A 26,994-nucleotide genomic window follows, 5' to 3' on the forward strand; every position below is an offset into this window, starting at 1 on the left:
ATCTAGCGTCATTTCGAAAATGGCTTCGATAAGCCATCGACTACTGATCTTCTGAAAAAATGTAAGGATAAAGACAGACTGCATAGGTCCAAAACTGCCACCGACGCTTCTGTTAAGCTAGTCACCAGTCCGCCGGTACTCAGTGAGGTGCTTTCGCAGCCCCTGATACCTGCTTCTACAGATTTGCAGGCCTCTACCGAGACCCATTCGGAGTTCGGTATGCCACAAGTTGCTTCTTCGACTATGGAACCCACAGATGTCTCTACCTTGGATGGGTCCAGAGCCACTGTGCAGGCACCGGCTTCTGAGGGTGTATTCAGGCCTTCCGATTTTCATATTAAACCGACGACTTCATTTCAAACCAAAAGTACAGAATTTCTCAGGCCCAGAGTTTGCACCACGCCTAGGAAACCGACAACCAAAGCGCATTCTCAGGCCCACATGCCTCAGAAACATGCTTAGAATGGCTGAAGATCTTATTACTTTAATTAGGGGAAGCCAGCCTTCCTCCTCAAAAAGACCAATAATTGATTTTCCTTCTCATTCTTCAGATCATGAGTCTGTTGACTCTGATCCTTCTGGTTACCAGGACATTCCCTTATCTACCTGTGAGGATTCTGATGCAGAGAATTCCATTCCCTCTGCTTCCCCACCAGAAGATTTTTCTTTTTGTGAAACCCTGCATACCCTTAGGGAGCATTTCCACTGGGAGTGCCAGGACTACCCACAGTCCAAAAAGAGACTCTGGGAATTTTTAAACTTGCCTCAGCACAGGCCTCTAGCTATCCCTCCTGTTCTGGAAATTGTAGATGATGTTTTCTAGGAATCCAGCCTTACCCCTGATACTTTGCCTCCAGCTCCCAGGAAACCTGACAGGTACTATAGAGTACCTGACTCCCACAAATTTCTCTTTAAGAATCCTACTGTGGATCCAGAGACCATTCCCCATGGACCTTAAGGCATTAAGGCTACAACAGCCAAAAACCCTACCCCTTCAGACAGGGACTCTAGGGCTTTAGACAGATGGGGTAAGAAGGTATATACAGTTCTGCTGCTCTTGCCATCTGGGCTTTAAATTGCTAGTTTCATATGTTAAAGTATCAGCATATTATGAAGCTAATTAAACAGAAAATGATGTTGATTCCTGATTGTGCAGAACATAAAGATTTACAAAAGTTAATGCATTCTGTTAACCAAGTTGGAAAACATACTTTGCAATGTGGTTTTGATGCCTTGGAAGCATCTTGCAGGGCTGCTGTCACTGGGTCTGTTCTTAGAGGGCATGCTTGGCTTAAGGAACAAATCTTGCCAGAACGTGTCAAAGCAAAATTACTAGATGCACCATTAAGCCAAGAACGCCTGTTTGGCAATAAAGCAGAAGTCGTCCTCAAAAAGATGGAGGAAAAGCTAAATCTATGCGAACTGTTAAAGATTTCCTACAGGTACAGCCACCTAGATTCAGTAGGCATTGGCCTTCAAAAACTGGTCCTTTCCAATCCCTCCCAGACCTTCTCAGTCCAAACCCAGGGGCAGCAGACTGCCAAGATTACAGTCTCAGGGTATGCACAGATCTAAGCAATGGAGTGCTCCCACCTCTAAAACAGGGAGTAGTAAGCCACCAGCCTATGGTAAAATCTTGCAGTGACTTATCCCCAACTCTTCCAAGCCTTACCCAAGTACTTGCACCCTTAAGAGGAAAACTTGCCCTGCATGCAAAAAACTGGGAGTACATCACCCAGGACAGATGGGTCTTGAACATTGTATCCCAGGGATACAGATTCTACTTCCACTCACTGCCAACCCCAAGCGGATGTCCAGACCCCACCCCCCCCAAACCAGTGGCCAGAGGCCCAAAAGCCAGTACTTTCTCTTCTCAGTATCAAGGCTATTCAACCTGTCCCAGCAGAGCAAAGGGGACAAGGTTTTTACTCCAGACTGTTTCTGGTACCCAGAAAAGAAAACTCTTGGCACCCTATCCTGGATCTGTTTATTCTCAGCACCTTCCTGGTGGTTCCAAGATTCAAAATGCTTACTCTCCAACAGCTTCTTCCTATGCTAGCCAAGGACTCCTGGCTAGTCACCCTAGACTTAAAAGAAGCTTATCTGCACGTCCCCATAAGGGAATCTTGCAGGAAATATCTACGTTTTAGAGCAGGCTCTATGCACTGTCAGTTCTCTGCACTTCCCTTTGGCTTATCTACTGTGGCCAGGGTATTCACAAAATGCCTATCTCCAGCCATTGCATATTGCAGGCAGAGAAAAATTCATATTTACCCATACTTGGACGATTGCCTGATTCAGGCGGACAGTCAGGAATTGCTTCTCCAGCACCAGACATTTGTAAAGGGACTTCTAACCTCACTGGGGTACACCATCAACAAAAAGAAATCACATCTGGTACCCAAGCCAACAGATTTTATTCCTAGGAGCAAGCTTGAACACAACTTCCCAGATGGCATTCCTCACTCCAGCAAAACTTCAATCTACTGGCCACCAAAACCCAGCTATCTGCAGGAAAAATACTGCAAGCCCTAGGGTTCATGGCGTCTTGCATTCTACTAATTCCATATGCAAGACTGCATATGAGGAAACTTCTATGGTACAAAAAGTCTCTGGTGTCAACATTCTCAGGACCTGGAAACAATGATTCCTATCATTCCTTGCCTAAAGGCGGAGTTCCTTTGGTGGGCAGAGGCCTGCTACCACAACAAAGGACTCCCTTTATCACTCAACCCCCTGCCGCCCAAACCCTAATAACAGATGCATCAGACTATGTATGGGGCGGGCTCACATGGCAGGATAACGCATTCAAGGCACATGGAGCCCAAAGCAAATGCACCTGCATATCAATCAAAAAGAAATGTTAGCTGTACAGAATGCTCTGACAGCCTTCAAATGCCTTATTCTTCCAGGGCAACTATTGCTAAAGACAGACATCACCACAGTTATGTGGTACATAAACAAGCAGGGGGAAACCCATTCCTACCCACTCTGCAGGTTAGCCATGGCTCTGTGAAATGCAGCCTTGAGCAATCAAGTGCACCTGCAAGCTCAATTCCTGCCAGGCAAACTAAATTCACTGACAGATGACTTAACCAGAAAACTAATGGACCCACACAAGTGGAAACGAACCCAAATCATTCAAGCTTCTGATCCACAGGTGGGGGGCACCAGAAGTGGACCTCTTTGCTTCCCCTCAGAACTATCAATTGAGCAAATTTTACACCAGAACTCCCCACAGCCAAGCATGGAAAGTGGATGCCCTGTCCTTTACATGGGAAAACCTCTCAATCTATGCCTTTCCCCCTCTACCCCTCCTCTCAAAGGTTCTACTAAAGATCAAACAGGACAAGCCAAGGACAATCCTTATTGCACCAGACTGGCCATGTCAGCACTGGTACCCACTTTTGCGCAGTCTGACAGTACTGCCACCATGGCATCTGCCTCAGACCCCCTCCCTGCTGTCCCAGCAGGAGGGCCAGATTTTGCATCCTCCGCTACAAACCCTGAACCTAGCAGTCTGGCTCATCCTGTGAACTCAGCACCAGCAACCCTCAGTAAACAGGTGCTGGATGTCATCCTTGAGGCAAAGAGGCCTAGTACTAGAAAATCCTATTCAGAAAAGTGGAAAAGATACTTTCTTGGAGCCAGTCTCAGGGAATGGACACAACTGTGCCCAGCTTACCTAATATACTAGATTACTTAACAGAAATGCTCCACAAAGGCCTATTCTTCTCTTCAATTAAGATTCATGCCTCTGCCATCTCAGCTCATTGTAATACTGAGCCACCCCTCTTCTCTCATCCCCTGGTCAAACAGTTTCTGAGAGGAGCCAAAAATTTAAAACCCCCCAGGAGAGCTCCCACTCCAGCCTGGGACCTTAACTTTGTATTGGAAAAATTCACGTTTCCACCCCTGAACCTGCTGTTTCAGCAGAGTTAAAATTCCTCTCCTGGAAAATGGCTTTACTTCTAGCCATCACTTCAGCAAGAAGAGTGTCTGAATTGCAGACCCTTATGGCCGTGAAACCCTTCATTATCTTCCATCCGGACAGAGTTTCCCTCAGGACTAACCCATTATTTATGCCCAAGGTGGTATCTAGTGTGGCTTTAAACCAATCCATTAATTTGCCAACCTTTTTCCCTAATCCTCAGAATAAAGGGGAAAGACCTGCACTCCCCTCCCTAGACGTGCACAGGCAGCTTAGGTTCTATCTGGACAGGACTAAACCTTTAAGAAAATCTGACCAGCTGCTAGTCAGCTTTGATACAGGGGCAGAGAGCAAGGCCATTTCAAAGCCAACCATTTCTACCTACCACACAGGGGATCGGAGCACATTCCACTAGGGCTACATCAACCTCTACAGCATTTCTCAGGGGAGTCCCTACCAGGGACATCCTGGAAGCTGCAACCTGGAGCTGTGTACACCCCTTCACCAAGCATTACCACTTACCTGTCTTTTTTAAATTCAGAGCTGGATTTGCCACAACAGTCTTACAGGGCCTGCTTGCCAGCCCTAATGCTTCTTGACTGCCTCCACCCATCCTCCGCTTTGGGAATCAACCCAAATGCGATGACTGCAACAGTGAAACACGAAGAACATAGTACATCTGTGTACACTTACCATAAATGTAGATGTTCGAGTGTATTCACTGTTGCAGTCCTGGTTACCCTCCCTCCAGCCCCCTGACTTCTCCATTCTTCTTCCTATTTATTTTTGTTTGGCCATATCTTATAACATTGGTATTTACTTGCTACTGGGGGTGTTCCACACCATGTAATTGCTTCCTATTGTGGGGGCTCCTGACATCTGGGGCAAGAAAAACTGATGTAATGGCGTTGGCTGCATGTTTTATACCCCTGACGACCTGACATCATGGAAGAAGCGACAGCATCCGACGCAGAAATTCTAGGACTCTGGTATTCAGGCCGACTGAGGGCTACCTGCAGGCAGATAACCCAAATATGATGACTGCAACAGTGAATACATTTGAACATCTACATTTATGGCAAGTGTACACAACTGTACTTTTTGTGATTCACCAAGTGATCTCTACTCCACACCTGTTGGCTTTTCTAGCATACCTGTACAATTTGAGGAGGGTGGTCCCCTACCTGGAGACGTTCAGAGGTTCTGGGAATTGACCCAGATGGTCCTGTTTCCATTGGCAGTAGAATTCCATATGTGGTGAATCATACTGCAGTAGTGGTCTTGAACACCTCTGATTAATTTACTGTGCTGTGCTGTCTTGATCTTTACTCTGAGGAGGGGAGGAACTGACGGTCACAAAGTAAACACTTTTAAGAAGTTTGCGTAATGCATTAGTTTTCATTCATATAGCTCTCTGTTCCAGTAGTCCTTACTAGTTTGACTTCTGCCATAAGAAGGCAAGACTTGCAGAAATATGTGCCCTTCACACTCCATTTTGGACAGGCATCTTCTCCTTATAGACCTCATGGCATCCATAGAATTTTATGTCTTTCTTTATGCAGTTTGTAGAGTATGCATTGTCTTTTTGTGTCTGTAGTATAGCATTATTTGGCCTGCTGAGGGCTCAGGCAGGTAAGTACCCTTTGGGACATTTTTTTTTGTTGTATTAATTGTAGTTTATGTATACTTTGTGTTTAGTAGGGTCAGACGCCTGGTTAGACGTGTTATGGCATGTCTGCGCCTAAGAAAGAAAGGAAGAAAAAGCAGTGTTCTTGCAGTATACAGATCCTAGATTCAGACTTCAGTAGATTTTGTTTTTGTTTACTTCCAGAGCATAGCCAGGAGAATTTGTAAGGTCAGTCAAAGGTTCATTCTAAAAACCTGTTAGAAGAAGAGAGAAGTCGATATGGAAAAAGCCAACTATGCAACTAGAATGAGTGATTTACTTGCCGGAGACTCTTATATCGCTTAATGAACTCAGTACTACTTATAAGAAGGTCAAGGACATGTTGAATCTACTTTTCATAGAAAGTAGTATTGCTTTGCACAAGTTCAACTTTTTGAACGTTCCTTCCCATATCATTCCCATTATCTTTGGCATTCCAAAAATTTGTATGAATACTTAGGAACCTCCAATGAGACCTATTGTTGATGCCAGGGAATCAAGTTACCCACCCCAGTGCTAAACTCCTAGACAAAAAATTTAAACACTTATTACTTCAAGAAACACACATCTGCAGAGACTCTTGGGATTTCCTTAGCAAAATTAATTCTCTTGAATACAACTGTTTTTTGTTACAGTAGACGTCAGAAATCTTTACACTGTCATTCCACATGACATAGGTGTACCGTGGTTTACAGAATATTTATCTGAACATGGTCTACCTCGGATTAAGGTTAATACCTATGAGACACTGCTTGAAATTGTTTAAAGTGATAACTACTTCATCTTTGAGCGTGAATATTTTCTGCAAAGGACGGGTGGCTATGGGTACAGCCGTTTGCTAACATTGCGATGGCAGAATGGGAAGAAATGATCTGATGATGTCTTTTTCATTCCTCCTCACGATAGAATCTCCGATCCGGCTCGGCCGCATTCTCCAGAGTTGGATGCAACTCTCGAGCTCTTCCTTCTTGCCTATAATGCACTATATCCACCCAAGCACCTCAGATCTTGTTTGCCGTTTCAGCATCTGGACATGTATCTCTGTGCTCATGAGCGATTCTTACTTTTCGCAGGAAAGTCAAGATAATTTTCGATAGTTTGGTTGCAAGTTCTCCCTTTTGTAGTTCTTCTTAAATCTTGTGTGTGTTTGAGTTTTCTTCTCCTATCCTTCCTGTAAAAAAGTTGATGTAGCTGCTATAGTTAAAAGTATGTTAAAATTAAAATTAGTCTTAGTTTAAGTTTCTAGTCTAAAGTTACTTACCTTTCCATTTAGCCTTTTATTGACCTTCTTTGTTTTTTGGCAGGCTTTTGGTTGTTGTCATGTCTGACAAACTTTCTCCTGGCTTCAAATGTTGTACTTCTTGTGGGCATAAAATCCCCATTCAGGATGCCCACAAGGAGTGCGTGTATTGCTTAGGTGCAAACCATTTGAAGTCAGAGTGTTCAGCCGTTTAATCCTCAGGCTCTAGCTGACAGATGTAGTAAGTAGCTTCTGAGGGGGTCTTCTTCCATCGTCTGCTCCTGAAGCTCAGACCCCTTCCTCTGCTTCCACTTCATCATCTTCTACTAAAGAAGAAAAAAGAGGTCTCTCCCTGTCTCTCTGAGAGATAGTGTAGATCCCAAAGTCAAGTCAGGGAACACTTCGGATCTGACCCCTCTCAGATCCAAAGAAAGCTTCTGCCCCCTTGGATCCTCCAGCTTCCTCGAATCCAGGGGATATTGTATCTTTAGCGCCTCCTCCACTGTCAGCTTTGGTATCAGATCCAGTGGCTCAGGATCCAAGAGCTTTGAGCAAATCCCCTGCTCACTCACTTAAAGCCAAGCACTCCCGGCCCCCCTCATCTTCATTCAGATCCTCTTAAAGCTGGTCCAAGGTGGACATGGACAGGATGATGAGGAGATTCCTTAAGGCTCGGATCCAGATGGGGTAGTCTCTGCTCTGTCCCCTGTCAGATCTGTGAGCTACCCAGGCCATACCATCAGGACTTTTTCTCCGACCTGCCCTTCAGTTTTGGAGTTGCAGGGTTCAGGACTCCTGTGTGTGTCGGGTTTGGTACAGGGGAAGCTCCCTTCCTTGATGCAGATGTTATCCTTGATCAGCCCTGTTCTGATTCTGTAGGAGCATAGCAAATCTTGGAGCTGAGGTGCCAGTGCTGGGTCCGGGGAACTTTGATCGGCTAAGTCTTTGTCGGAGCAATCTCTTCCCTTAGGCACCTCTGCACTTGACAATTCGGGTGCAAACCCTTCTGGAGGCCGTAGCTCTGGTGCGAGTCCTAGCTGTTTTCCCCTTATGGCTTTGGGGGAGATGGAGAGGACTTCTCCCAGTCCGTTGGCTTTTCAGGTAGTGGGGAGTGTTTTCACTGGAGTAGAAGATCCATCACCACATGTCCAGTAATCCACCCCTGTACCTTGTCAGGTTGGGGCCTTGAGCCCATTTGTCCTGCCCTGAGTCAGCCCATCCCGAGCGGCCTCCAGGATCTCCCTGCCCAGGAGGGTCCCCTTCTTCCGACATTTCCCCAGAGTACCCTGCTGAGGAAAACCCCCAGAAGAAGACATGCAAAAGGAGGCATGTTGACTCCCAGTTGGAATCCTTAACTGAAGACACTGACTTCAGTGATGGGGAAGGATCCTGCTGATCCTCACCTGAGGATGTCTCCTTCGGAGTCATTCTGGAAATCTTAAAGCAAAAAGGTGGGTAGTCTGCCCAACTTCCTTCTGATTAAGTGGTGCTCTTGGAGGCATTTGGGGAGAGCCCATCTACGACCTGGGTTACCCCCTCCCTGTTGGACGACCTCATTGATTAAGTTTACTGCTGGGCATGGAAGGAACCAGACACCATTGAGCCCATCCCCAAATACACCAATAGTTTCCTGGTACCTCCAAAAGATAGAAAGCATTGGAGCAAAGGTCCTGTAGTTGATGCCATGGTGGCGGCAGCCACAAAAAATGAACTGGGAGAGAGACTGCCAATGTCCATCCACCTAACAAGGAGTATACAGCATTGGGCGTGATTGGAAAGTCCTTGCCTGAGGAGGAATTTAAGAAAGTTTCTCCCAAGCGGACCACTCTGTCTTCCATTGCCAACTCCTTGATGAGGTTAATCTCCCATACAATGGAAGGTACCTCACAAGTGGCTGGTTCAGGACTTTCCCTAAGAAGGCATGCCTGGATGAGGCTATGTGATTTTGTGGAGCTCTTTTAGGCATCCTTTATGAATGGCCACCTATGATGGTTCTTTAGTATTTGGGCATTTGGTGAGAGATGCTCTCACCAGTAACAAAAAAGACGGGAAGTCCTTTTCTGCTGTAGGAATCACATTTTCTATGCCTGAGAGGTCCTTCTTCAGGAATCACCACAGAGGCAAGAATATGTGGTTTCATAAATCCCAGGTCCTTTCTAAGACCCAAGCGGGGAACCCCCCTCTAGAGGCAGAGTAGGACGATTTAATGGTAGGCTCTGCCCAAGAGGCAGAGGGGGCCTGCAAAAATAGGGCTTCAGAGACACCTTTTCTGACCAGCTCAGTCAGTGCTCCTAAAGTGCTGCCTTACTGTCCATCTCTAGAGGCAGTCTGTGGTCGACTTGCTTTGCACTCAGAAGCCTGGAACTATTTGTTTCAAAACTCCTGGGTGCTAATCATAATTTCCAGAGGCTACTGTATTCCATTTTTCCTTCTTCCTCCAAATTCCAAGAACCTTCCCGACATGTCACCCATTCAGAAGGAACAAGCAACACAGGAAATCCACCAATTGCTGCAAAAGAGAGTCATCCAAGAGGTCCCAGATGAACAAAGAGGATTTGGAACCTACTCCTGCTTCTTTTAGATGCTGAAAAAGACAAGGGACTTGAGACCCATTCCGGGTCTAAGCAAGTTAAATGGTTATGTAAAGAAGTCTAGGTTCCATATGGTTATGATTCAGTCCATTCTGCCATTGTTGTGCAAGGACAATTGGATGTGCTAAATAGATCTCAAGGGTGCATACTATCACATCAAAATAGACAGGCACTCCAGGAGATACCTGCACATTCAGCTGGGAGCCAATCATTTCCAGTTCAGAGCACTGCCCTTTGGGCTCACCAAAACACCCTGGGTGTTCAAATGCATGGCAGTGGTAGCAGCTCACATGAGACTCAAAAGATTCCGGGTGTTTCCATATCTAGACTGTTGGCTCCTTACCGCCCCCACAAAGCATCAGTTTATCCAAGGCAGAGAGTATTTAATCCAACTTTCACACTCCCTGGGCATCACTATAAACCTAAATAAGTCCAACCGGTTGCTGTGGTGAACCTGGAATTTATAGGAACACATCTGAACATGAGAGATCTAGTAGCTTCCCTGCCCATGTACCATGTGATAAAATTGAGGAATCAATTCTGGGAGTTATCTCACCAGTCCCCCCCCCCCCCCCAAGCAAGGCTAGTCTTACAAGTTCTAGGAACCATGTAAACAGCAATTCTGTTTGTTCCTCTAGCAAGGTTCTTCATACGGATTCTTCAGTGGACATTGGCAGTACAAAGGTCCATTCTCTATCAGTCCCTATCCAGTCTGCAGATGGCACACCAGGTGGTGGCTTATGTGGGGCAGTCTCCTTCTAGGCAGACTGTTTTTGAGTCCCCTGCCCCCAATAACCACAGTGACCACGGATATCTCCCAGTTTGTGTTGGGGGGGGGTTACAGTTGAAAGATGGTCCAAGGCACGTGGTCCCGTATCAAGACCAGATTGCATATCCGTGTCCTAGGGATGAGAGCAGTTCTCCTAATGTTGCAAACCTTTCAGAACACTTGCCCTGGGGGGACTATTGCAGTTCACACCGACATGTCTTGTCTTGTACATCAAGCAAGGAGGAACCCACTCATACCTCTTGTGCAGGGAGGCCATGAGGGTGTGAGAATGAGAGATATCTTCATACCGCCTTCTAGTCTCAACACATATGCCAGGGAAAAACGATCTGGCAGACTGACTCAACAGATCAGTACTGGTTCTGCATGAGTGGTTCCCTCAATTCGTCGGTGGCAACCATGATCTTTAATTGCTGGGGTCAATCTTGCTGCGACCTCTTTGCCTCTCCCCTCAACAACAAATGTAGCAAGTTCTTCGCTCTGATCCCTCCTCAGGGATAGTCCCCGAGGGATGCACTTGTCCACATTTAGCCCCCAGGTCTCCTGTCTGCTTATCCTCCTCTGTCTGATCCCAAAATTCCTTCAGAACGCAAGCAATCTGAAGAGTTCAGTCATCCCAATTGTCCCCTTCTGGCCTCGACAGGTTTGGTTCCCCTTCCTCTGGTCTCATCTGAAATATCCTCCTTGGATACTGGAGCCAAGACAGGACCTCCTCTCTCACCCATCAGGGATGCAGCATCCGAACCTTCGCACCCTCAGGCTGACCACTTGATTTCTCCACTTCCAACCCTAGCAAGACAGTCCAGGCTCACTTCCCTGGTCCGTAAAATACTTCTAGCCTCGCAAAAGGCTTCCACGAAGAAAGTCTACACCAGTAAGTAGAAAAGGTTAATCATTTAGGCTACAAATAGGAATACTGATCCTTTTTCAGCAAAAGTCTCAGATGTTCTGCTCTTTCTTAGCACTCTAAGGAAGGAGCTAGCTTCTTTACCATCAAGCTTCAACTAGCTGCTATTTCTAATTTCACACAAGTCAATCTCATTCCATGTCCACCTTTAGATTATGCAAGTCGTTAAAGAAAGATATTTTCTTGTTGAGGCCTCCCATCAAGGACCCCTCCCCTCCTTGGGATTTGACTGTCGTGTTGCAGGCTTTGACTCGAACCAGCTGCCAGTTGTGAATGAAGTTTTTGTCGTGGAAGACCATCTTTTCGGTGGCTATAACTTCAGCTAAGAGAATTTCTGAACTACAACCCTTATCCTCCAAATCTCCTTACATAATTTTTCATAAGGACAGGGGCTCTTTACATACCAGTCCCTCCTTTATGCCTAAAGTAGACACGGAAAACAATATCAGTCGGTCCATCCACTTACCAGTGTTCTTTCCAAACTTCTGTAATAAAGGGGAGTATGTTCTATATCATCTTGACGTTCATAGACTACTCCATTTCTATCTGCACAGGAAGTCCAACCAACTGTTTGTAGCCTTCTCTGCTAATAAAGTAGGCCCCAGTGGTTTCCAAAATTACCTTCGCATAATGGATAATGGGTTGTATTTCTTTCATTTACTCACAAAAGTGCCTAGAATTACCTCAACCCTCCTAGGGCACATTCCACCAGAGTTATGGCTACTTCCTCTACTTTCTCTTGTAGAACTTCCATTGATGATATTTGTGCAGCAGCAACATGGTCTAACAGTCGCATCTTTGTGGCACACTGCAAGTTAGATATTGTTTCTAGGAGCAGGGCTTCCTTTGACTCGATGGTGCTCTAGCATATCCTTACATGAGGGCCACCCAGGAATTGCGTATCTGGGGACTCTGACCCTATCGTGAGGAGTGAAGAAGACAATTCTTCTTCTTCCGGCTTTTTCCCGGTTAGGGGTCGCTACAGCGGATCATCTGTCTGCTCATGATTGGCAGTGGAGTTTTACAGTGTCGAGTTGCCAGCCCGGCGCCCAACCTTCCACAGAAGGTACACACATGCACACACTCACAACTAGGGCCAATTTAGAGTGTCCAATCCACCTACTGCATGTCTTTGGGATGTGGGAGGAAACCGGAGCACCCGGAGGAAACACACGTGACCACAGGGAGGACATGCAGACTTCACACAGAAGGCACCCCAGCTGCGAATCGAACCGGAGAACCTCTTGCTGTGAGGCAGCAACGCTAACCGCTGCAACACCATGACCGCCCAGGAGTGAAGAAGACAATATTGGATTAAAATGATGTCTAACTTGACATATGTGTTGCCCATCTTCATTCCTCCTCACTTTCACAACCACACATCCCCCTGCCTATTTCTTCTAGAGGATCATGGAACATGATGGAACGCATAGGTCCCATGTCTGAGCCTGATCTGCCATTCCTTTGGTGTCTGGGTGTGAATGTATGGAATCAGCAAATTTGACCTGAGGTGCTTGGGTGGATGTAGTGCATTATGGGTAAGAGGAAGGAGCTCGATAATCTGATCCAAGTCTGGAGAATGTGGCCAAGACTGATCTAAAGGTCGGATCCAAGTCTCTGTTGTGAGGAGGAATGAAGATAGACCACACAGATGCCAAGTTATGATATATAACATTTTATTTCTTTTCAAGTCTGACTTTATGCATTTTTGTACTTTATGCACTCATTATTTGGATGAAATATTTTTGGTTTGGAAGGGCGATATGGCAGATTTTCTGAAATTCTTGAACTACAGCAACCAGACCACACATTTTCTGAGATTTACGTATGAAACAAACTGTGTCAGTATTGCTTATTGGGACATTCTGCTTATTAAAGACACCGAGAATTGCAGATAAGAGTCCCAAATTTACCACAACCCCACCTTTTCAAAAACATTTTCTAGCTCTCACCCCACCACCAAAAACGTGGTGTCGTGAAGGGGTAATTCCTTAGAGAGGCACGTATGGTGTCCAAATTTGAAGATTTGTTTAGATGAATGTGAGCTCATTAAAAGCATTTTTGTTGCTAGAAATTTCTAGTTTTGTCAACTACTTGATGTATGAAGTTAGAAATAAACATGAAAAACTTTTTTGTCCCCATTTTAAAACACTGCGACTCCCCACCCAACCAAGAAACCCTTTTTTTTGAACCTGTTAATTTCAGAAACCAATGGGGGCAGTAACACCAACCAGTCTTTTATATTTCCTATTGATTCTAACACAGACCCACCTAATTTTTACTTGTGCATTGATAACACCATATAATGCTGACAGTGTTACTGTTAAGACAGTACTGGATAAAACCTGGGGCATTCTGAGGGAGGATAGGATTATTTTGGAAAAGGTGGGTGACAAACCTTCTATCATGTACAAATGTGGAAGCAACTTGAAATCTGTTGTTGAATGTTTTGGAACTAAAGTCAGTGCCACTGGTTAAAATTGAAAAATGACAAAATGTGGATGATGTTCTTACCTGTAAGTATATACTAGCCTGTACATGTTTTGTTATATAAATAAAGAAGGATGTTTAATTAACCCAGTGGTATATGTTGCTTTATTAAATTTGTACAAAGTGCTAAAGTGGATAAAATATGAAAGATTAGTAGTAGAATTGTAGAAATACAAGTATGATAAATTTGGGGTATGGTAAAAGAGTAAAAAAGAAATAGTATATAAAAGAAATAAAATGTTACCTAGAAAAATATTTTTGTGGAAAATAAAAATTGATGATGTAGAAAAACATAGCAAAAGATAGGAAAATATGGTGTAAGAATGTAATGATAAAACACTATGTAAAACCATAGGAAAATCTTAACAGTTGAAAAAAAAGCTATAAAAATAAGAAGCAAATAGTGTAATCAGAAAGTAGAATGTCAATATTTTTGTGGAGACTGTTAATAGATAAATTGCCAGTAAAAGGAAATATGCCACATAAGAAGAAAAGTGATGGAATATATTTACATTGCCAAGAAGAAGAAACTGCAGAACATGTGTTTTTGTAATGTAAAACAGTAAAACAAAGTTATGGGTGAAACTATGTAAAGAAGATTTTTCGCAAATATAAAAAGTGGATAAAATAACCATGGATGTGATTAAATATGGGTGGTATTATAAGGATAGACATGTAAGAGTAGATAAGCTATACAGAATCGGGCTAGGCTTATAATTGCCCCAGAGCAGATAGCCTAGTATGAACCTATGTTATATGGGTTATATGGAATGAAAGAATAAATGAAATAGTTTAATGGTAAATGGATTTTAGCAACAATGTTAAGTAAAATCAGATGGTTATGAGAAAAAGGGGATGAAAATTTAGTGTGATTGTGTAAACAGGTTTGTATATCTATATATTTGTACATTTTGTAAGTATTTGTAAATATGTAAATAAGTGTTATTTTTGTATATAGGTAAAGGAACCCTACTATTTTCAATATGTGTCAATGAGATCTTTTATATCCACCAGAACTACTACAAAGTCAGGCAGAAGGGGCTTCAATTTAACGTCTTGTCTGAAGGATGGCAAACATAGGAATGCAGTATCCCTTTTATGCTGCACTGTAGTGTGAGCAAATAGAACCTGTAGTGTTCTGTGTATATCTTTAATCCCCTCATCTGTATGGCTCATCCTGGTTTGAATTTTTTTTTCATATTTGATACCTCCATTCTGTGTGTATGCTTTCTGCTCAAATATCTGTGAAAATATGTTTGTAAGTACTGTGACTGATTAGATCTTTAAATACAATATTGTAAAATATGTAATGGGGGAACCTGTTCATCCAGCATTGTTCTGCTTTTTTAGTTTGGAGGCAGGGAACCATGACGATGCAAGTGGTCTTATATTTCAGCAGCAGCCTAGGTGCTGGAGGAATTGGCAGGGGAGGGAGAAGAATGATGGAGTGACACATGCCTTTTTCCACAGCGGGGGGTGTTATTTGCAACTCATACATTCTATAGGGGATCCTGAACAGAGATTTGAAACATGATGAATAATTCTGTTTTTAATTTTTATGGGGGAGTGCTGCATATGGGTTATATCACCCATGGAAGCAAGTGACATTCTCACAGACTGTCACTCCTTGAGCACCAACTGGGTGGGCATATTTGACAGGCTAGGGCTTGAAGGAATCTTCACTACCCCATAAATATCACAGTTTTCCTTCTAAGGCAGACTACAGTGTCACACTAGATGATTAATGGCTTCATAAGAGCATTAAGTACAGAAGCAGGTACATTATAAAGGAACTTTTAATGAGAAAAGCATCAACTTATTAAGCTTTATATACTATAACATCTGAGTATGTGCGTAGAAGTCAGAAGAAACTGATCCCAAGTGTTATGTTTTTCCAAGTTTTACCTGAAGTGTCTTTATGTTGCTCTTTTGTTTGCATTTTACCTAATTTGATGAATTTTCTTTCTTCTAGTTGAAGAAATTATTCCAAATGTTATTGAACCATCCTTTGGTATTGGTCGAATAATGTATACTGTTTTTGAGCACACATTCCGCATCAGAGAGGGGGATGAACAAAGAACTGTAAGCAACTTCCTTTCTTTTAACATTTCATGGGCTGTGAAAGATTTTGTTATTAAAGATATCACCATTATCTACTTTGACTAGGCTCATGAAGCACCCATAATACACAGAGCTCATATTCTCTTGGCAAACTGTTTTCTTAATTTCAGTACTTGTTAGGAAACTCCCTTCTAGCCCTTTGAATGCATTGAATTAATTCCTAGGTACAGAGTGCCAGCTATAAGAATATTAGACGTGATGCTGTGGTTTTGGACAAAAACACTACTTTTTGCTGTCTAGCAGTATCGATTTAAGAACAATCCCACAATGCTGTTAGGGACAGGATAAAGCAGCCAGAAGCCTGCTTTTCTGTATATTTTTGCTAGTTTTTGCTTCCTCGTGCCTGTTGACGATCTGAGCAAATGCTGTAGTTATGCCTCTTTGGTTCTCATTTACTGTGTGAGAGTTGAACCTTGGCATGACTGCAGACAGCAAGGAAGAGGGATTGTTTTTCTTTTAGGCTTACTATTTCCCCTGCGTATGTCCCAGCGCACTCAGAGTAGGCATTTAATGGGTAGTGGGAATGATGGTTGTTCATGTTTGTGGGTGAAACTATCCTCAGGTAAGCTTGCCATCCTTCTAAGATGTGGGTCCATAGGTTCTGTCTTCAGGCTTTATAACCTGTTAGTCTTGAGGAAGCTTGACCGCTGTAAACCCATGTTGGTATTTTTTTCCTTTGTATGTATTTGGCAGTATTAAGGGAAGACATATTCAATAATCTTGGAAAGTATTCTGTAATGTAGTTATTTTTTTGCTTCTCTTATTAATATTTGCTTTTAGTATTAGTTTATCTTATCTGGTACTCTGTACCCCAGCAGTACACTCCAGGCATAGTATTTTAAATAGACCCAGATCATGCATTGCCTTGCAGACCAGACAGATATCACTTCATAATAACCTGTAAGAAACAGAATGTGGTGATGGTTTATTGAAGTTTTCTTGAAATAGTTTGAGTTTTCCAGGCCTGTACCTTTTCCGGTTCTTTCAGGTGGATTATTCAAATGCTGCAGTATTTATTTACCCTTTCAATGGCTATCAGGTAGCCAGATGGGTTTATTTTAACTCTCAAGAGATGGAAACTACATCATTTAACCCTGGATAAGTAGATGCATTCAAGTGTAAAATCCACCACAACTCTCTTATGTTCTAAAAAAATACCCCATGGTCCCCCCCAGGGTTTTTTTTTTTTGCAGCTGTTCCAGTATAACAAATTTAAAGCTATGACTTAGAAATTCCTTTGTGTTTTACTAAAGCACTGGTCTCTCTATGTGTATGCATATCATAAATGTGTTCATACACCCATTTAAATTTTTGCTCAGTCTTTCCCACATAATATGCAGGACAAGAGCTGCATTTTGCAGCATAAACCACTCCTGTTGTTTGGCAAGAGAAACAACCAGAAACTATAATACACTTAGCCAAGTGCACCTGGTTACATTCCAAAATAAACTTGCATTCTGAACACATTCCATTTCCTGCACTGATTGCATATGTAAAAGGGATAAACCGTCACACCAGTCTTTTAAGGTTGCTATCGTGTCTAAATACAAAATCAGGAAAATTACCAATTTTTTTCCATTAGCTGTTTATCTGTTCTAATAAATGCCCAATTTTTATTCGTGATATCCATTATATGTTTACTATGGGCATTAAATGTAGAAATAAATGCATATTTTGCTTGTTGCACACCACTTTCTCATTGTGAAAAAGGTGTCACCCTATTACCTGATGCCATTATTCCTATAGTTTAATTTTGAATACCATTTGTAGAAGAAACTTCTCCATAAGCTTCTCCAATGGCATAATGGTTTTGTAATAAGGGAACGTACTGGCCTGATGGTCTCTTCTTAATGATCTCAAATTTTATATTGTTTACCATTTGCACCGGGTACCCCCTGTTCACAAACATGTTACCTATAAAGTGCAATTCATTTAAGAAATCAAGCATATCAGTTACCATTCTGGTGGCCCGTACCATCTGTCCCTGTATAACAGCTTTTTTGACAGTGCAAGTATTTTTTTGAATATGTTTTTTTCCTAACAACACAAGCTTTTAAACCAGCCTCCATTCTAGTTAATTCTACATCTAAGTAAGATATAGAGTTCACACCTAACTAGTATGTAAACTTCAAAAACTCAGTTGTAGTATTTAAAAATTGTACAAAATCTGGTATTAAATCAACAGGACCATCCCAAGCAATAAACAAATCATCTAAAACAAACATATATCCTAACATACTTGAAAAAGTCACTGTTAAATAACGTAATTCCCATACTAACATAACCACATTTGCATATAATGGCCCACAAGGTTAGCCCATGGCCACACCTGTTAATTGTTTAAAATGCTGTCCATCATAATACAAAAAGTTATGTAAAACCATTTCAAGCAATTGGGAAATTATATTTATCTTATCCTGTTCAACATGTACATAGTAAACTATTCAGTAAAACATTCTATCCCAATAATATGGGGGATGCAAGTAAATAAGTCTTTTATATCAATTGTCAGAAAATATCCTTCTCTGAATTGTTGTAAGTCTTTACATTTCACCAAAAAATCCCAAGAATCCCAGCAAGGATGTTTAATAGGAACCAAGTAATGCTTTAGTTGTTCAGCAATACGTTTTGCTATATAGTACATATTTGAGGAAGTACCATCAGCAATGGGTCGAGGGGGGGTTTATATTATATAAGTCCTTATGTCATTTTGGCACACCAAAAATTGTGGCCAACTTAGGAGCTGTATTACAAACATAATTATAGTGCTCCACAGTCAGCTGACCCTGGGTTAACATATCATATAAAAAACAATCTACTCTATTGTATGAAATATTGATTTCATTCAGGGATGCCTCAGCATAAGAGTCCTCGTATAACAGTTGGAGCATGTGTTGGTTATAGTCCACCTGGTCCATGATAATGATACCCCCGCCTTTATCAGGCTGCATAAATCGAAACCTGCCTGATTTTTTTAATATCCGCCATTAAATTACATTGCACAGATGTTAAGTTAAAGGAAACCGGAAGGGTGTTGTTTTCAAGCAAATGTTTCGGATCCAGTTCACATGCATCCTCAAAGGTTTGTAACATAATATGCAGGTCAGGGTTCAAGGTACTGGAGATGCGTAAACTTGTTGGTACTGAATAACTGTTAATAAAATAAACAGACAAGTTGAGCTTTCTCACAAATAATTTCAAGTCTATTAAAGTTTTAGACACATCAGCTCTTCTCATAGGTATAAATGTGAGGTCTTTACTGAACAAGTCTGCATGGGCCTGAATTATAACTACTAAAATTGTATACGCTAAAATCCCCAGTACAGTTCAAAGAATTAGATGCACATAAGTCACCTACCAATACCTCTGGTTCCTGTTCAAGGAATGGGACATCCTCATCTGTTGGTTCAGTGGATAATTCACAGACCTGTAGTTGTAATTCATCCTCTTGTTCCGGATTCATTCCGACCGTCGCACCCCAGGCCATTTTCATCTCCATGGTCGATATTCTCATTGTCGGAGAAAGAAACAGTCCTTTGTTGCCCTTTGGGTGGACTAGGGTATGCCTTATCATTTAAGTAATCAAGTCTGTCCTTTTCCAATTTGCAGTTTTTCCATTGGTTTAGGGCTTTACTCATATTGTCTATTTCAGAAAAAATTCTGTCATACTACACTTTAAATTGCTGAAAAGCATTATCTTGAATAATAGTTTCATCCATGGTTTTATTTGTTAAATACAACGCATCTGTTTCTTTAGAATTATAACGGACCAACAGTTCCATTAGCTCACAGCCATGTCTGTCATACACAAACCCTTATCCAGGGTTAAATTATGTAGTGTCCATCTCTTGTGAGTTAAATTTAAAAACCTTTGATAGATAGTTATATATAAACTATATAAATGTTTTTAAAAATGCATTGTTAAAAGTATTTTATTTTAATATGTTGTTGCTTTAAAATGCTATGTCTTAAGTGGTTGGGTTGGGCTGTAAAAGAGTTTGTCGTATGATTTTTTGAATGTCTGAAGAAGGCTGGTATTTTCTAGCTGAAAGCGCTTAGGGAATAAAGTTTTAAAGGTGTTTTAAAAAGTGTGTTTCTTGCGAATTTTGCCTTCTGGATTGTTACTATTTTCTCAGTTTTTTGTTTTTTGTTTATTGCTAGAAAGGAGAGTAACACAAGGTTGCCCCTAAGCATGTGCCTGTTTGTTTTGGTAATGAATGCTGTAAAGCAAATATGTGAGTATGAGTTGAAATGCACCAGGGGATTTTTATAGTGTGAATAAAGTAGCAAAATGTTTTTATATGTAAATGATTTGGTTATAATTGCAAGAAATAAGGTATAGATGAATGAGGTATTAGTAAGAATTGAGATATTAAATGTTGGATTGCACTTAAACAGAGCTAAAAGTAAAGGATTCAGCAAAGTAAGAAAAACAAATGAAATATGTTAGAAAAATACATATACTAGGTATAAGAATAGGTAATAGAATGGAAAGAATAAATGGAAATAAGGAAGCTGACTACATGGTGGAAATGTTTTACTTTTTAAAAGTATATATGTTAAATATTTATGTATTAGGAAAATTAATAAATATATATATATATATATATATATATATATATATATATATATATATATATATAATGTATATGTTTCTGAGTAATAAAAAAAAACAGTGGATTTCAAAAAATTGGGTTCAAGATTATCCTGTGAGAAAGGGTTACATTTGAAAAATCCTTTGTATTTCTGGTGTCTGTGCATTTGTTCTGGATAATTAAAACAGTTCATGAAATGGAGAAGAAGTATGGTGGGGACAGGGTAGAATACAACATATAAGACAATATAGAGTAAGGAGAGCAAAAAAGAAAAAATAGAGAGGAATGAACGAGTATGCAAGTAAAATAAGGCTATTGAAAACAGGAAGTGTGATATTAAATGTAATGGAGGATTGTTATTTAATGCATACATGGAAATAAAGGAAACTATTTCTTGTTCAGTAAGCTGCTTGTAAAAGTAATATGAAATAGTGTTGGAAGAGGGAAATGTAAATATAGATGAAACTGTGGAACATTTTTTCCTAAACTATATAATTGATAACAATTTGGGCATTTTTTTTAAATTAATCCAAGTGGAATGTAGTTAAAAATACATATGGAGATGACGTTTTTGAAAGGAAAGCAAACGTGAAATTGAAAGGTGGGGTATGATTTTCTTTGTAGTTGTATGGATGTTGTGGAAAAGAAGATGTGGAATCCTTAAAATACAGAAGATTAGTTGAAGAAAATAAAGGGGGATCTCTTTAATGTGAAAATTGTATTACTGTTACCTTGGGTTAATCTAATTTTGAAATATCAAATATGTTAAGTGAAAGAAGAAAGTGAAGATGGATATGTAATGTGAATAGCGCTTATGATGAGAAATTTAGTAGTGTAAATAATGTGAATATTTGTACTAATGTAAGTAAAGTAATGTGAAAGATGTAAGCAACCCCTACTCATGGTTAGGCAGGTCTCCTGTTCCTCAAGAAGTGGTGTCTGGAAGAGTAGTGTGAGTGACTCTATGGAGGAGGTTACATAATCCAAAGGGTGAGAAGGAAGGCGGTGTAATCAGAAGCTTTGTAGATTAGTAAATTTTGTTCCAGCAAAGCTTGCTTGTTGACTGAGAGTCTTGTACAGGGAGAAGAAATTGAAATTGCAACCGTCTGGGTAGGGGGGGGTTGCAGGATGGAGTACTACAAGAAATGTTGCAGCAAAGGGAGCTGGCGAAGGGAATAAGGTCTTTTGGACAAAATTATGGATAGAATTCAAGAAATTGATGAATGGGGGAAGATGAGCGTTCAAGAAGTAGAAAAAAAGAGAGCAAAATAAGAACCAAGAGTGAATAGAACATATGCAAGTATAGCAGTGAGAACAAGGGAGGAGGAAGAGGATGAGTGAGGAGGAAATGGGGTTGGGATAATACACAGTACGAAACCAAAAAAATAAATATATGGTTAGAATACAGGGAAAAAAATTTGAGAGAGAAGGTTATGATATATGGGAAAATTTAATAACTGTGCCTTTAGGGATAAAGGACACCATATGTGAGATGGCTTGTTTTACTGGAATATTATTTCTGGGAATGGATGAAAACGTTTTGAAAGGATGTGAAGGTAGAGGATATGGTAGTAACTGTTTATGCTGCACAAGACATGGATGTAAAGAAGGAAGTGTGCAATTTAGGATTGATGTTGAAAAGGAAATTTTAGAAGTTTATTTGAAGACTGCATGCCAACATGTGCATGAATCTGTCAAAATTAAAGACAGTAGAGGTAGGGGTATGGACTCTGGGGGAGGGGGGCTAGGAATGTGTTTTGAATCTAAAAATGGAAAATGTCAATATTCAACATATCCCTAGTTCCATTAATATTGGCAATGTCTGGCATTGTGGGAGTGGGAGGTATTGGATAGTGGGGGCAACCAAAAACATTTTTGTGGAGGACATTTTATTGGACAGCATAATAAGAGAAGGTTTTGCAATGTGGAGGAAAAGGATATAATGCAAACGATTGTGTTGCTGAATGTTATAAATGTAAAAAGTCCATTTTGAATGGTTTGTGAGGAAAAATATGGAAATGTAAAATAAGGAAATTTATTAGAAGAGGAGCAAAATGAAAGTGAAAATGAAGCTGAAATGTGTATATGGCACAGGGAAGGAAGCACTATAAAGAGCAGATGAAGTACAAAAGGGGTCCACGCTTGTTACAAAAAAATAAATAAATATGGTGTTTTGAGATGTAAAGAGAATGATGAAGGAGGTAGCATAAGGTACAGCAAGTTAAAGGAAGAGATTATTTTGGGAAAAGAGGGGTGGAATAGAAAGAAAGATTATAGAAAAAACTTTAAACGAAAGAGAGAAAAAAGGAAACTGATAGTTTAAATCCAGTGTCCCTTGATGTAAATAGTTTAGTTGATGTAAGAAGATTAATGATGTTAATTGTGTGATGTCAGAAACTGAAGGAATCTGTTTTAGTAGATGTAAGATTTGTTAAAAAAAGAGAGAAAAACAGTTTGAAAACTTATGAAGGAGAAAAATGAGTAGAATTTGTAGGTGGAAAGATATGCAAGTTGTAACAGTTTTATGTAAACAAGATTATATAACATTAGAATTTTTGTTAAAAAGGGACATATCTGTGGCTGATATTAAAATTAAAGGTATTCCTGAATGAATTATGTTGATATATGCATATACAGATATTAAGGAAAGGGAAGAATTTGTGAAAATAAAACCATATGTAATAGTAAACATTGTATGAAAGATAGAAACATTGTATGAAACAAAGTTTAACTAATGTTAAGAAACAAAAATTAAAAACTTGATGTAGGGGAATTAAAAGAAGTTGTAAATGTGGCAGAGCAGAAGATAGGGGAGAAGAGGTTTACATATATAACAACTAATGCCATGACAACTGTAAAATATTTTCAGGCAGTTTGAAAGATATAGAGGGATGAAGAATTGGAGCAGATTTTTCAAATCATGAAGGTTGTTGGAATAGAGCAGGAGTAAATAAAAACATTTAATGGACGTGGTAAAGCACTAAAGAAATCAAGTAGGTTTTATATTAGAAAATAATTTGAAAGAGGCAAGAAAACAAAAGTTGTGAAGAGATCATGACACTGCAGGATTTATGGATGACCAAGAAAAAGTGTTTCTGTAGTAATCATAAGATATTAAGGCTGCCCTTATCAAGATAGTAGATTGTTCTGGTGAGTGCGAAATCCAAATTGCCAAGAGTCTTGATGCCATAAACAGTAGCTTTTTTTCACCTTGCCTAGAATGGTGAAGTTCAGTACAGGGAGGTAATTGTTTAGGAAATTATTATCCAAAGATTAAGGACTGGAGTAACCAATGCTTAACAGATGGAAAAATCCTATTTCTCAATAAGGAATTCCACAGTCCATTAAATAGATTGTCAGACTACCTCCAGGCAGAGAGTAACCAGCCTTGGAAATACAAGGATCAAGTCCACAGGTTGTGAGATGGGATTCGTGTCCTAGGATTGATGGACAAACCATTGAATCTCAACCAAAAAACAGTACAAAAAGTTTCTGTTATTGAAAAAAAAAATTAAGAATGTCATTGAAACTCTTTTTTTTTTTGTGTAGGCTAATAGCCTGACTTCAAAAGTTGTGCCATCCACACCCCTCTTACTTAAATATTCCATGGAGACAACTACAGAGAAAGGGTAAAGACTACCTACACTGAAAATTCTTTCTCCTCCTCATCATCAACAGACCATGGTCCTAATTAAACGAGAAATTGAACTGCAGCCATAGTTTGTGACCTAAAACTACAGGCCTAGTTCTGTGGTATAGAAGGATGAAACCTTAACTGTCGCCCAGACAACCTGAGAGTGATTAGTGACTTTGGTGTTGGGGGTAGCCTGGAGAAGGAAAATGGGTGTGAGCAGCCAGCACCAGCTCATAATTCGGGGGCGGGGGGTTATTATGCCCACACTGACACCTGCTTTAAGAGACAGTTTTACATGTCGAACTAGAGTCTATGGTCATGTTTGGCATGCCAAAGTCATTTGCATGGCAGTGCTCATGGGCAAGAATGCACACACCCCTGGGAGGGGTGTTCTTTAATTTTAGCCACAGTGGGGAATATTTATACTTTCATTTTAGCCACAGTGAGGAATGGTTAAGCTCTAACCTGGAAGAACTTTTTTATGGCTGCCTGAAAGATGACCATACCACAAATATTTGTTTCAATCAAGATAGAGAACGAATGAGCTAGAGGTGGGGGCTAAATGGTGAGTAGGCATGGTGGCTGGCAAAATGTCTACAAAAATCCCTAAAGCCACTACACCAAGTACATCCCTATCCAAAAAGCCACTAAAATTAACTGGAAAAACAAATTAACTGAATGATGTCTTAATCAAAAAAGCATAAAAACATGTTTCTTAAACTGTAATTAAATTTATTTGCCATAACAAACAAAAAAAATCTTTTGGAATGATTCTGTATAGTAAATATGATTGTGTGATATTACGAATCAGACGGCCTTCTCACCCTGGTGTGACGTAAAGACCACAGAACTAGAAAGACAACCAAGCTGCACATAGTGTCCATTAGATGAAATAGCATGGTTGGTCAGTTAGGTATTGCATAGATCTCTCTCAGCTGGAATGCTGCCTTTTTTGCGAATTTTTGATCTGGCAAAGAGCATAAAGCTCCTTCAGATGAAGGTTGTCATTCCAGAGCAAAGTTCCTAAGTGATTTTAGAGTTTCTAGGGCTTCACTTAGCAAGAGTTGCACTCTAATTAGTCTTTCTGTACTGATCACTTTGTGCAGGACTGAGACTCTCTACTTAGATGGTTAGCAGAGATTGTCTGCTTATTGGAATCCTTTGGATTGTGGCCTTGGGTTCTGCACTTGTCTCTTCCCTGCCGGTCCCTATTCTGCTCTTCGGTGATGTTTTTATGTGATTCTTGTATGTCATGTTCTCAGTGGTGTCTCTACAAGGTCCCATGTTCATGCTGAAGTAAGGTGCATGGATGGTGTCAGTGGACATGAGGACTGTCTTCTGTCAAATCTTTGTGGTCAGTGCAAGAGATTCCTTTGGTGTGCTCTGGTTGGGCACCATTTTCATTACATAGTGCTGTATTCTGGACTTTTCTTTGCATTCATAATGTTCAAGTTGATGGTGTCTTGTTAGGTTCAGTAAGTCTGGTTCTCCAGAGTAACGTGATGCTAGCCATCTTGCCAGTCATGGCTGTACTCCATTGGTGTCAGAGGCTTGTGGCTGGGGCTTTGCTCTTCCAGGACCAACAAGAACAACACTGAACAGTACATGGCACAAGTGTTAGAGATTCTTGTCCGTTACTAGACAAGGTGGGAAGGAAAAGCTGCTATTTCCCTCTTTGCTAAAGTGACAAAGTCAGACACTTTGTATGGAGACTGGTGGGAGGGTGGTCCTTATCACAACCCCGAGTATATTTTATAGCACCACCAGTATGGCAAGGAGTCAGAGGTGAGGTCCAGCCTGAACCTCTCCAAGAGAAGTCTGATGTCTAGACATCCCTCCTAAACCTTTCAGGTGGTGAGCTTGACATTAGATAGTGAGACCTTGAGACCGAGCTGGACACATGGAGGTCCACCCTTGGTACCCTAGGAAAGCATTCTGATGTTCTAGTGCTACACTGTCTTTAGATTATTAGCTGGTAGGGATCAGCCCTTTGAGTCCTCTTGCCAGTAATCAGGGTACTGTGGCGTGGAAAGTTCTGTCCTGGGCCATTTAGACCCTCTTTGAGGAGGGTCAGTTGAACCATCCTGCTCTGGTACCTGCTTCACATGACCTGGATGTCAAATGGTTCTTGATGTCTTGGGGAGCTGCCTTCATGCATGAAAGATTGCATCATTAGGGACTTGGGTCTGAAGCTGCCCTATTCCCATGACACGTTCTGTCTGCCTTGCATGTGATCTTTGGCAGTTCTCAGTCTTCCCAGTGCCTAATATCAGTCTGTTTCACACTTGGCCTTGCATGACTTCACAACTGGGGTAGTCTGGTTCTGAGTCCCCCGCACCTTTTATGGTCACTTCTGTAGCAGAGGGCCTTCAGGCCATGGTCACTGAGAAAGACAGGGATAATGAGGACACCCTTTGTTCTGCATTACATCCATATGAACCCCTCCTTTGGAGATGCTCTGAGATTTAGTTTCTGCTTGCCTCTTACCACAGTCCTTTTCCCCAGAAGAGCATATTAGATTTTTATAGAGGATGCCTGAGGAAAATCCTGTTGTCATTTCTTGAGCTGGGGTGTGTCAGTGGGGTGCCATTTTAATATTAGCCTAGAAGCACAATGATTTTTCTCCTTGTGTCCATCTCCCCAGAAAATACAGAGTTCTTTACAAGCAGCCACCATAGTGGGCAGATAACCTCAGTTAGCATCCCATTTATGACTCCACCTTTTGGTCTATTACATGTCCAAGAGACCATTAGCATTTTAAAACTCTGCTACAAAACAAGGGAAATAAGAGCTTTGGACAGGTCTGACAAGAGGTTATGCTGCTATGCCTCATTGCTGTTTAGGAATCTGCTTCATCTGTTTATCCCACTTCATGTGCACATTGTAAGGAAGGTGATGTACAATGAACCAGTGTCGGATGGACAGGGCTTTTGCTTTGGATATTGCAGGTCTGAATGCTGACCTGATCAAGCCGGCTTGGTTGAGACTCTCCTTTCTTGGGGAGATCTTGTGCACCAATTTCGGGGGGGAGG

The 26,994-nt window shown here is 41.0% G+C and overlaps 1 protein-coding gene across 1 annotated transcript in view; it reads left to right on the forward strand.

Annotated features, from left to right (window-relative positions):
• GARS1 (glycyl-tRNA synthetase 1) overlaps window positions 1-26,994 on the forward strand; it is a 508,631-nt gene that overhangs the window by 404,641 nt on the left and 76,996 nt on the right. Inside the window, exon 14 of the mRNA XM_044066863.1 lies at window positions 15,585-15,694. Coding sequence (XP_043922798.1) covers window positions 15,585-15,694 — 110 coding nt within the window. The remainder of the gene's footprint in view (window positions 1-15,584; window positions 15,695-26,994) is intronic.

This window comes from Protopterus annectens, chromosome 3.part1, assembly GCF_019279795.1.
Source record: "Protopterus annectens isolate FY-2018-M chromosome 3.part1, PAN1.0, whole genome shotgun sequence".
NCBI lineage: Eukaryota > Metazoa > Chordata > Ceratodontiformes > Protopteridae > Protopterus > Protopterus annectens.